Source organism: Branchiostoma lanceolatum, chromosome 14, assembly GCF_035083965.1.
Source record: "Branchiostoma lanceolatum isolate klBraLanc5 chromosome 14, klBraLanc5.hap2, whole genome shotgun sequence".
Taxonomy (NCBI): domain Eukaryota; kingdom Metazoa; phylum Chordata; class Leptocardii; order Amphioxiformes; family Branchiostomatidae; genus Branchiostoma; species Branchiostoma lanceolatum.
In genome coordinates this window covers 15,568,044-15,580,150 of record NC_089735.1, presented here as the reverse complement: position 1 = coordinate 15,580,150, position 12,107 = coordinate 15,568,044, and the positions used below count along the sequence as shown (strand labels likewise).

Below are 12,107 nucleotides of genomic sequence, written 5' to 3'. Positions count from 1 at the left end.
ATTTCTGACTCAGGAGACTGTGATGTTTTTCCAGACAAAGGATCTAGTTCGACAGTAGACTTCAAAAATGACATAGCCTTTTCTGAGAAACCGTATCCGCTAATACTGCGTTTTTCCCGTCTCAATGTGTTGAATCGTACTCTGCAAGCAGAGGTTCGGCTCTGGCTTGTTTTTGACGTGTTTTTAGGCGTTCTTGTTGGAATTTCTATTTTGTCCCGTTTTCCTTATGTCGCCAAGCCAAGCCGGAGCTGAACCTCTGCTTGGAGAGTAGTTGAAGCATTCACATGTCGTATCAAAGTGCGTAAGTTTTATGTACTTCAAATGAATTAAGAAAATACAAACTTGTTGTGACAATCTAGGAAATAAACTGCTTGACCCAGCTGGCAAATATTTAGATCTTGCCATATCGCGAAATAATTCGCGTCAGTCACAAAAGAATTATGGCGATAGGTGTACTTCTTGGCACTACCGCTAGGACACGCTTTTAACGTATATGACATAAAGCGCTCGATCTGATGAGATATTTTCCTCTTTCGACCAAAAGAAAGGTAGTGGGTACTAGTATATCGGACATTGCCATGCTTACAACAATTTTTTCATGAAAAAAACAACAACGCGTGCATATTTGCGTCTTCCAAACCAAATTACTCTAACAAATCGATTTTTTGTCAAATGAAGTTCATAAGTTATCGTCAATAAAAAATACGGTAATAATGGTATGACCTGAAGAATATGCATGCATTGTATATCCTTTGCTATTTTCTTGAATCTTTTTTTCTACCTTTTGGATTGCCAAAAGTTTATCATACCAGTGTGTCTATTCTTGTGGGTAGTTTCCCAAAGTACTCTCCAAACAGGTTTAGCTCCGGCTCGGTTTGGACGTTTTTTTGTGCGTTTTTTTTGTGCGTTTTTTATCCGGCTTTCTATTTTGTCATGTTTCATTTTTGTCCGCCAGCCCTATAAACACATCGAAAACCAGCGGGAGCCTAACCTCTGCTTGGAGAGTAGCAAGAAGTTCCCCGAAGGGGGTGCGCGCAGTACCCGGCACAGCCGGATGACGTCACGACCAGCCAGACCTCCACACACATCCAGCCGTCATGGCGGACCCGTGCAAGCTCGTGTGGCGACTCGGCGTCTTCCTCGCCGTCTGGTGCAGCCTCATCGGCCTGCTGTCCGCCGTCGGAGCCGGTAAGTCACAGATAACAATCCCTGCTCCCCACCAGCGCTCGTTCCGAGTCGATAGACCGTCTGGATGTTGCAGAACGCCATGCCAAAGTTGGCGATGCCCCGGCGGTGTCGTGCCAACCCTTGGCTGGTAATTTGTTCGGTATTTTGACCTCAAAAGTCTGAGCTGGCTTCAGCGGGATCGTCTCGGGCAGGGTGAAAATAGGCCTAAGTCCAGCCTAAAATAGATAGCGTGTAATATCAATAGACAGGCTGTAGGATGTATTAGGTTGGAGATGAGTGTAGAGGTGGCGATGCCGAAGTGAAGGTTTTTCGTGAGGCGGCGTGTGTTTTCAGGATCCCCCGTAACCGGCCCCTCGGTCCATTCGGTGTCAGATGCAAACTCAGATCGGTCCCTTCAAACCGATATATATCAACATTACCTGCATATCTAGGCCTGTACAAGTGTGCAGCCTTGTTCTGAAGGCTTTGGTGATTGTTGTGTGGCTCTAGATCGCGGAAAAAATGTGTAAAAGTCGAGTTGTTGTGTTTTGTTTTGATTTGTTTGTGTAAACGACTCTTGCGCCCTCCCCGACTTCACATCAAAGGCTTTCCCCGTCAAGTCGACACATATCTTAACTTTACTGAACTAAAACAAAACCTCCAAACATTTCAAATTCTTCTGAATATTATGTTCAATTGTATCTCTTCAAAGATGGTCTTAAAATTTTCTAGTCGTAGATAGAATGTCATTTTGTAGGCTGAAAGTAGAGAAAGGTTTTGTGCCCCCCTCCCCCATATGAGGTTCTAAGAAGGTACTTTGTTTACTGGAAATTGTAATCAAGATCATGCATAAGTAGACAACGCAAGGCTCATGAATATGTACACAAAATTGGCTGGTTTTTGCTTTAATTTTTTGCTTTTTTTGTTTTTGATTATGTGTACAATATAAGCAACTGATTTCAGTTTGCATCATATAATATGCTTTCACATTAATACTATTATTTTGATGATTATGAAAAGTTATTGGCTAGATTTTTGTCAACATGTTTTTTTACTTGTAAAGAAACGATAAGAGATCCTTCAAAGTGAGGATTGTTCCTTTCATGACAAACTTGTAAAAACATTTGACAGTTTCGCTACTTTAGTAACAAACCTATTGGTAAATAAACAAAAGAGCAATGAATCTCCATAAGTTTGGTTAGTGGTCCAGCTATTAGTTTAAACGTTCATATTATCATTGTGTATTGTTTGGTATTTGTGCTAAAAATTTGTTTTCGGGAATATCAATTTGCACCATAGCCTAAAAAATTGGGTGCATAGAAGGAACTTTAGGTGCACAACATAAAATAAAGTAGACTGTCAGCAAAAGCTATCTTCAAAATTTTAAACAGGTTACACCAATTGCAAAGTACAACAAAGGTGGTATTGCTTTCTCTGATAATAATTTGAAGATGATTCTGCAGCACAATAGTACATTTACCACGTATATCCTTGTACTTGTTTGTCTGCAATTAGCCTTCGGGCATGAACTTGCAATAAAGTTTTATTTTATTTTATAAATATCTAAGAGCACAGCTCCAATTTTGGGCACACAAAAATAAACTCCTAAGTTGTAACCAAATTTCAACTTACAAGTTCAACTTTCTTTAAAAGTTCTAAGAATAACAGAAATGTATACAATCAGGTACATTTTAGGGACATTACCAATATGATCTCTATGGTATAAAAGATGGTCTTTCTAATAGTGTTGAACAATATACCCATACGCAAACCAAACTGCGTCCTCTCTTGCCCAATGCCTCCATAATATATCAACCGATAACGGCTCACTACGACTTTCAAGGTATTTCAAAGGGCTGCAGTACTGATAATCATAAAGAATGTTCTTTGTTTGCACATCATGTAATCCTTGTGCTTGTATAGTCCGGACTGGTCGTTTAGGAAAGAATGTGCATAGTGTTGCCTGGTGACTTGGTATCTAAGCGATCGACTCCTATTCGGCACCAGAACACACCACAGATATGTTAATGACTGTCGAAATCTCGGGATGCCCCTAGGCGCTGATACTATCCACACATGACATTCAGTATAAGAGTGCGGAAGAGTGGCTATTCTGTGGGGACGCCAATCATCGTCGCTATTGTGTTCCTAATAGTTCGGTTGCACAAGGATTCGGATTCTATTAAATTTAGCTAGGCAACAGAGGAATTTAGAAATACATTGTTGATTTGCATGTTGAATATTGTAATTCATGAAGCTGTGTTTGGATTTCTATTATTTTTAATTTACAGAGGAATTTAGAAATAAAGTAAAGAACATTTTTCTTTTGTCTAACTTGATTTGTAGGTTGACATTGAATATCCTAATTCCAGAAGCTGTGTTTGGATATTAATGATTTTTTATTCATTTTCTACTTGTGGGTAAGCCACCTCGGTCCCACGGAAAAAGACAGATTAATTTTGGGACAAAATCGGTCCATGATATTTATGTTAAATAATATGCGAGAGTCAAAGTGCTGCCTTGGATAATTTGACAGTGATATCCATAGTATACTGCGTATCATTTAAGAGTTACGAAAGCCTTTTTCTAAACAATTATGCTTTACAGTTTGCATATCATATCACTTAATTATGTTAGTCATCATTTAGAAATATGCATTTAATACCAAACTGCAATGAATGATTATATATTTGGGATAATACAAGATTGTTTTGTTTTTCTTTCCATCCACTTACACAGATTAAATCCTTTACGGGTGCTTTTCCAATATGCGGCAAACAAATTGTGCTTACTGCAAATTACGGCAAATAAATGGCTTCCTTGCTTCACGACCGTTTAGAGTGAAGCATTGATAGAATTAATCTATAACTTGGTGATTTCCGAGGTGCCAAACAGGATAGTAATTAGATTTGTGAATACCAGGAAGCTAAATAAAATATGTTAGTGTTAGAAAGGGCTTGTTTTTCTAGTCAAGAGTGCAAGAAAACATATGGTATGATAATTTACGGGATAGATAACTAGATAGTTAGGATAACGCTCATGAATATAAACAACAATTCTTCTTGCAGCTCAAAAGAAACTTATTTTAAGCAACATTTTAATTTGTGAAACCATGCTGCAAAAATTTATACAATAATGTCAATGTTGTAAACCAATATTGTAAAAGTAAGAAGTGTTAAGATACGATAAAAGGCAGATAGTGCTTGAAATATGTAGGCATAGTAAGAAAACACATATATTCTAATGTTTTGAGTAATTGCCTGTATCTTCTTAATAGCTGTTCTTCACACTCAAGTGATAATCCTTACAATGAAGTAAGTGGTTTATGTAAAAATACTCCATAAAAAGGTATTTGAATATGTAATTACTAATTACAGAATATTGACAGCTGTTAGGGGCAGGGCAGGAAGGGTGGGGTGTGAAAATTCAGCATATTGGGGATATCTTCTACTTTGACATTGGAATATCTTTTTTCCGATGCTTTTTTTTGCACTATACGGCATAGATTTGCTCATTTCACAGCTGCTTTATACAATTTACAATACTGTCGAAAACCTTTTTTTATGAGGAAAATTGAAGCACATGATGATGATGTGGATGTCCATACATGTGTATATAATCAAATCAATGTGTCCTTATGTGTGATTTTGCTGTCTTTAAAATTATACTTTCGTACCATGCAACATATTCAAACTATGAAATCAAGAACTCCCCATGTATAATGCTTAACTAAAGGAAGGCAATTACGTAAAATTTGGTCCCCTCACTACGAATTACGAGAATAAAACAGCTTTCCCTACCAAAAAAAAAACTGACTGCCTACGCCTTAGGGAAAGAGTATGCAGACCCTCATGTAAAAACCATGTGCTAACCCACTCCTGTATATTGACACTCTAACTGTCTACATTTTACACATTTTGGGTGGGGAGGTCAGCATGTGCGTATGTGAATCACCGGTTCAGGGCTGGGGCAAACGTGTGATTACATTTCCAAATGTCCACACGTTTTCCCGCCTGTTTCTGGCTCCTGAACATGTCGTACCCTTGCTTTGGTCCCGGGAAATAATTCTTTTCACAACTGTAAGGCTTGATGTTCGCCTCTACTTTCAAAGCATGTAGCAAAAACTAGAAGTTCACCCTTTGCTGTATGAAACCAACTGTCACGCTTTGATGCATTTTATTTATGCTTTTGATTCTTCCTAGTTGACTAAGGAAAAAAGTACTTTCCTGGTTGGATGTGATATAGCCCTGTTTTACGCAAATTTTAAGCAAAAATGGTTGATAGCAAATCTTTTAACAGTAATAAAATGCACCCATTTTGCATACCATATTTCCATCTGTAAAATACAATGTAGATCATAGAGGTTGCTGAGATATTGTAACCAATTGCAAAACCCATTTTTTAAATTTCAATACAGGTTTTAGGAGCAAAGACCTGATGTTTAGATTAGTACAAAAAGCAATGTTAACAAATATACAATCAGCCAATATTTGTCAATCTGTATGGGTCCAAGCAGAGAACGATACAATAAAAATGAAAAGAGATGCCGCAACTGTGCGTATCATTTATCGACCACAACAGGAATAGCACTGTCACCCAAGAGATATAAAAGCAAGAGAAGACAGACACCACTGGGTGTTGAAGTTGCGTTGTCCGTGTATGCAGGGCGCTACAAGAATGTCCATGAGAGATGGGAGGAATTTAAAGTGAGCGGTACAATCACTGCAGAGAATTCTAAATTTGTAAATGGGTCTGAGACGAATACTAATAAACTGACTGGAACTAATCCAGGCAATACTACTGTAAATGCAGAAATGTTTGTTGTGGTTTTATGGTCACGGTTTTCGCGGAGACCGTTTCACCGCGAACTTAAAGCCACCGCAAACCTTTTTGTCCAATACTCTAGCTGTTTGTGACTATAGCGTTGCCGCGAACTTAAAACCACTGCAAACACTCCATTTTCGCCTTAGCGCAATATAAAAACCATGCAAACTTAGATGCATTTACAGTACTATATGCTGTGATAGATGTCTTTATACTATTCAAAGGCTCCAAAGCATGCCAGTTGTTAATAGAGCAATGGTTTGTCTGTAGATATGTATTATTCAAGATCCTGATTTAAATTCCGTTGGCTCTTTTACATTTTGATTTAAAACCTCTGTTTATGACTGTATATCACTACTGAATTATCCATCCTCTAAAAGAAAATTTTTCGAAATGAAAGTTGAAAAGAGATTTTTTGTTTCAAATTCCATATTTATTTTTGCTGTTTTTGCTATATACATGTAGTCTCTTGATGCACTTTTACCTGTATTAAAACCAAATTTATGGCTGTATATCACAACTAAGTTATTCATCCTCTAAGTGGAGAAAATTTTGTGAAACAAAAGTTGAAAAATATTTTTTTTTCAAATTCCATTTTTAAGAGTTTTGCTGTTTTTGCTTTATGTCTTGTCCCTTGATGGATTGCCGTAAACCATTGGGCACTTTATTCTTTATATTCAAAACCAAATTTATGTTTAGTGTATATCACTACTACAAGTGGAGAAATTTTTTTCAATTTCAATTCCATCTTTATAGAGTTTTGCTGTTTTTACTATGTCTCTTGATGTATTGCCTTAAAGCTATGGGCGTGCCGCCTAGAATTCACAAAACACAAAAACCTAGCAGGAGGGAAAGAAATCTACTCATCTGCACAAGTTTGCCACTTTCTTTCAAAATAGATGGAAAGTGCTTCAGCAGTTCGGACATCTGTTTCAGTGCGGTTGTCATGGCAACAGGCGACCTGTCCCATCAAGACAAGGTCTGGGAATGCGGGCTGTTTGTTTATATGGGACTTTAGAAGTTCCTACAGGTGGCAGGGGTTACTTTGGAAAGTAGTCACAACAGTACTCCCTGCCAGCAATAACAAGGTAAAGTCTGCAGATTTCCACAGTGAAAAGTGCTTATCCACAAGGGGTCAGTTCTAGGGCAGCTCTACAGTTTGCCTTCTCATTGGCTAGTTCAGCCTGGAAGAAGCTTTGGATCAGCCAATCACCATCAGGCTCAGTTCTGGGGCAGCTCTCCAGTTTGCCTTCTCATTGGCTAGATCAGTCTGGAAGAAGCTTTGGATCAGCCAATCACCATCAGGCTCATTTCTAGGGCAGCTCTACAGTTTGCCTTCTCATTGGCTAGTTCAGTCTGGAAGAAGCTTTGGATCAGCCAATCAGGTTCCTGTGATTCTCCCTCAGCAGTAGCAACTTTTGAAACAGGGGCAGTCATTGGCTAGTTAAATTTGGAAGAAGCTTTGGATCAGCCGATCAGCCAATCAGATTCTCTTTCAGCAGCAGCAACTTGTGAGACTTCTCTTATATAAATAGTTTTTGATCGTTTGTTGTCTATTGTTTGGCACCTGCTGTCCCATTGGTCCGTTGAGCTTGATCAGCCAATCGGGTTGTAGAGTTTTTCACAAGATTACGGTAGGATAGAAACTATTTGAATCTAAAGGTACATCTTTTGATGAAGGATTGCTTGTAACTTTCCGTCTTCCAGCAAGTATTATACTGCTACAATACAAATGTATTACCATATGCTGACAATGTCTTGTTACAGTGTTTGTATCTCTATGTCTCTGATAGTTTATCACAGGACTTTTGAGCAGGATAAGATTCTTTGGCTTTTTGAAATCAAAGCTAGACCCATCCTTGCATAACGATGCATTAGCTTGAAGAAGTCGGAATCTTTCACATTCACTGATCCCGGAAAGAAGGATAGAAGCCTTGCACCTAGTGGACCTTAAAAGATGGGGCAAACTTGGCTTAGACATCCAGCCGCCACATTCCACGAGGCTTTGTTACAGTGTGCCGGAGATGTCCGGATGTCACTATAAGTGTACAGTACGGAGCCCCTTTTCATCCGTGGTAACATTTCACATTTAGTTGGCCCATTCCTGACATGCTTTTTGCCATATGTACTTTGATGGTTGGGCATGTCTGTAAGCTGCTTTCTTTAATGTTTGTCTCACTCTCAGGAAAAAGTCTATAGTCTGACTCTCGCATTTTTAGTAACTTAAGTGTACATAATGATTATGACAAGTTTTGTGTGTGTTCATAATCAATAGATTTTGAATGTTACTTTTTAAAGTTAGTTGAAGAAAATGATGTGTTGCTAGCTCTACTCTGAAAATGCAAGCCTTAGTGAAGCTGCATTGCTCTACTACTAGTACTAGCAAGTAAGCAAGTAGCTACTAGAAAAACCAACTGTATTTCACTTTATCTTCACGGTAGCAAAATTTCACAGTGTAAGGAAAATTGACATTTTCACTGAACTTAAACTTCACGGTGGCGGCAAGTGATTTAGTCATCATTTACAGAACTGATGTGTGAAGGAATCATGAATAATTATGATTATATATAAAACAGTTTTTTTTGCGGGGACGATAAGTTCACAGTACAGAGGTGACCGTAAAAAAACTACACTGAAAGAAACAAGAATTACAGTATGCTTCCCCTCATTTGATGATGACTGCTTTTACCTTGTAGCAAAACTTGTTGATGCCAACTTTAACACTGAACTGGCCAAACTCAATGAGGCAGTTTACTTCTTATTCATCACTGATACAGAAACATATATCCTGGCTATTTTGGCAGTTCATCCACTATAGCCCTCTCATGTTCCACTTGGATAGCTAACCTAATTAGTTAGCTCCCTACCCCCTTGCACCTGTGCGGTACTAGACCAGAACAAATATTGTTGTTCCATTGTTGGCTCCTGACACCTAGCACACACCTGTTGTAAATAACGGCACTGAAACGTCCCTTTCTTGTACGTGTTTACCTCTACTGTTCGACCACCTGTTGAAGACGTGTCCTGAAGGCAGGGACGGTGTCTTAGGAAGAAGTCTTGAAGACAAAGGAAGGCTGACATGCTTAAGTGTTACCGGATGGATGCGATTTGTTCAACCTCCCTCATGTAGATTTTGTAGATTGTTCTGCAGCTGTCTACATCCTGATTTTTTTCATCTATTTACCTCGAACTTCTGAAGGTGTTTGAACTTGGGCTGTCTCCAGGACCCGTCCCTCCGTCCCGGGACAGAAATTTGCTTGTTGGGACAGGGAAGAATTCACCATGTCCGTCTCAAAAATATGAACTCTGTGACATGAAATTGATGAAAATGTATTTTCAAGCTTAAAATGACAAATACATTGTATAACAACGAAAATTAACATGAGCTTCCAAGAAAATGGGTGGGCCAGAAAATAATTTAAAGCTGGAAACAGCCCTTCCTTGCAGCCCCCACCAAAAAGTTTGTGGCTAAAACTAAAGACAAATTCCAGTTCTCAAGCTACTAGCATATAAAATGGTCATATTAATCTCTTTAAACATATGCATAGATTGAAAGATTTGTGGTCAGAGAGCCCCGAGGGATTGTTTGCACAAAAGTGGTTTGTAAGAAATTCTCTCAGAAATTGAGAAAACCACATGCTTTTTCTGATACTTAGCTTTCCAGACTATTCGGTATACTAGTGTACAATAGTACCTCTACCCTATAGTCTACAAAGATATCTAGGCACACTGGTGCACCCACAGTCAAAAATTAGAGTGCACCCAGTACTGTAATTCTTGTTTCTTTCATTGTAACTTTATGTTCACAGTTTTCATGGTCACCTCTGTACCGTGAACTTATCATCACCGTGAAAAAAACTGTTCTTATTTATGATTCCTTCACACATCCGTTCTGTAAATCACTTGCTGCCAGCGGGAAGTTGATGTTCAGTGAAATTTTTTTTACACTATGAAATTTTGCTACCGTGAAGATAAAGTGAATTACAGTAATACATCAAGGTACAACAAAGGTAGTATTGCTTTTTCTGACACGTGAATTTCAAGATTATTCTGTATACTAGTGTACAATAGTACCTCTACCCTATAGCCTAGATATCCAGGTGCATTGGTGCATCCACAGTCAAAAATTACATGTACATGTACACTGTAGGGTGTACCCAGTATTTTGAGCCCTGACCTTAGATACTACATTTGCCATGTTATTGTCAGACTCATGGCCATCCTTGGCGGAGGTGTTGACATTGAACCACGAGAAAACACAACTGCAGTCTGCACCTGTGATTCCCCGACAAATTACGACAAATCTCTTTGGAATGTCTCAGATTGTGGCCCAGGGAAATGAAAACAAAGTTTATTTTGATTGGTGGCATGTAAGGTCAAAGGTTGACAGGATGCTAAGAGGCAGGTGGTTGCCAGGTGTGTGTATAGAAGCCCCCCTCCCCCTCCTAAAGTCAGGACTTGAAGCAACATGATATTTGCATACTATTTCAAGATTTGTATGTAAAATTATTCTGAATGTATAATTTTGCACATGCAAAAAGTACAAAAATTCTACCTTGTTTGCACTGTGAAAGTCTCACACTCTATTACGCTGTGTCCTAAGGCTTGCATTTCAATATTTTTCTTGTCTCAAGAATAATCCTACTAGCACATTTATTTTTCATTGCTGCAAAATCCTTCGTAATAAATCGATTCCTTCCTCAGTAGCTGTAAAGTATTTGGGAACACACAATTTCTCGTAAATATGAGCTTTGGATGTAAAGATAATATTAGATGTACAAGAAATTGGTCCAAATATGTATACTTGTATGTTGTGATGCTATACCAGGGGTTTTTCTAGAAAAGTTTAATAAGAGGGAGCACACACAGGTGAGGGACCGAATTATATGTGTTTGAGTAAAGGCTGTATGCTGGATATTCAGCTAAAATCTGAATTTGACAAGGGGGTGCTGGGCTGAAACAAGAGGGTGCAGCGCCCCTCTTTCCTGATTTAGATGAACCCCTGCTATACGGTTTGAAAGCTTTTGCGTTTACTACTGAAAATATATAATTTTGCAGATGTAGATGTTTCAAATTGCATATAACGTATAAGATGTTTGCCACTATTCAATTTTGCATGTACATGAAAAAAATGTATTTCGAGCACTGCCTTAAGTTCTTGCCATATTTCACAAAAACTGTGCTTTCTGTCCATGAAAAAAACTCAGATCAGAAAATCATGTAAGATCAACCATTCACTCCCATTGATTTTGTCACTGAAGCTTGCGAATATGTCGTTTTTTACTTCCTGTATACAAATGGCCAAGAGACCCTTCATGTCTTTCAAGAGCCTGTCGGTCTTTCATTGGGAACAGGCAAGGTTACAATATTACATCATTCAAGCAGGTACTCTTAACCCGTCACGGCTACTTGTCGTTCTTACTATTGAACCGTTGGACACAATCGCTACAAAAGGCAACGTTCGTCTGTCTACATGTTTATCCACCTTTCATTCTTCGTCCTGTTGCGTTGTTAGAATTCATTTCTTTTACTACCATTGAATACAGAATCCTACAACCAAGGTCACATATGGGATACAAAGGAAACATATCCCTTGGCATTTGCCATAGAGTCTGGATAGAATCTCATCATGTTTCCTAAGTAGGGTATATTGGAAATTCTAACCCATTCCTTTGTGAACGCAACATAATGACGTCCTGAAGCCTCGCTAGACGTGTTCTTTCCCGCGCAACTTTGCGGCCGGACGTACGCACGGTGTCGGTACGGTCTGTTCCGATGAGTATTCAGAGCCCGTGGTGGTTGTGTGGATTTTCTCCCGCATTTTTAGCGTGAATAGAAACGTTCATCCAATTTCAACCTGGCCCCGGAAAGTGAAATATAAGCTCCCGTCTTTGTGACAGCGGCATGGCTGTGTTATTAAGTTAGACATGCAGGGTATTTATGTGGCTGGGGTTGGCTCCAGACTGTGTAACAGAGAGCTACTTATCACTTACAGTGACATGACTCTGGGCCAATTTACACACAGCTTGTCTAGATATCTGGACTGCAGATATCTGCCAGGCGACAGCTTTTTTCTGTGTCTAAACAGGAATTTTATGGTCTTAATGAGGGTTTCT

The 12,107-nt window shown here is 38.9% G+C and overlaps 1 protein-coding gene across 3 annotated transcripts in view; it reads left to right on the top strand.

Moving 5' to 3' along the window:
- The first annotated feature begins 1,033 nt into the window (after positions 1 to 1,033).
- The window catches only part of LOC136448822 (bone morphogenetic protein receptor type-1B-like), a 44,049-nt gene continuing 32,975 nt past the window's right edge, over positions 1,034 to 12,107 (top strand). Inside the window, exon 1 of one of the 3 annotated variants that reach the window (XM_066448475.1) lies at positions 1,034 to 1,188. In XM_066448475.1, the coding sequence (XP_066304572.1) occupies positions 1,098 to 1,188 (91 nt within the window). In that variant the 5' untranslated portion in view covers positions 1,034 to 1,097. The remainder of the gene's footprint in view (positions 1,189 to 12,107) is intronic. The other 2 variants (XM_066448474.1, XM_066448473.1) reach the window with 2 other exon arrangements.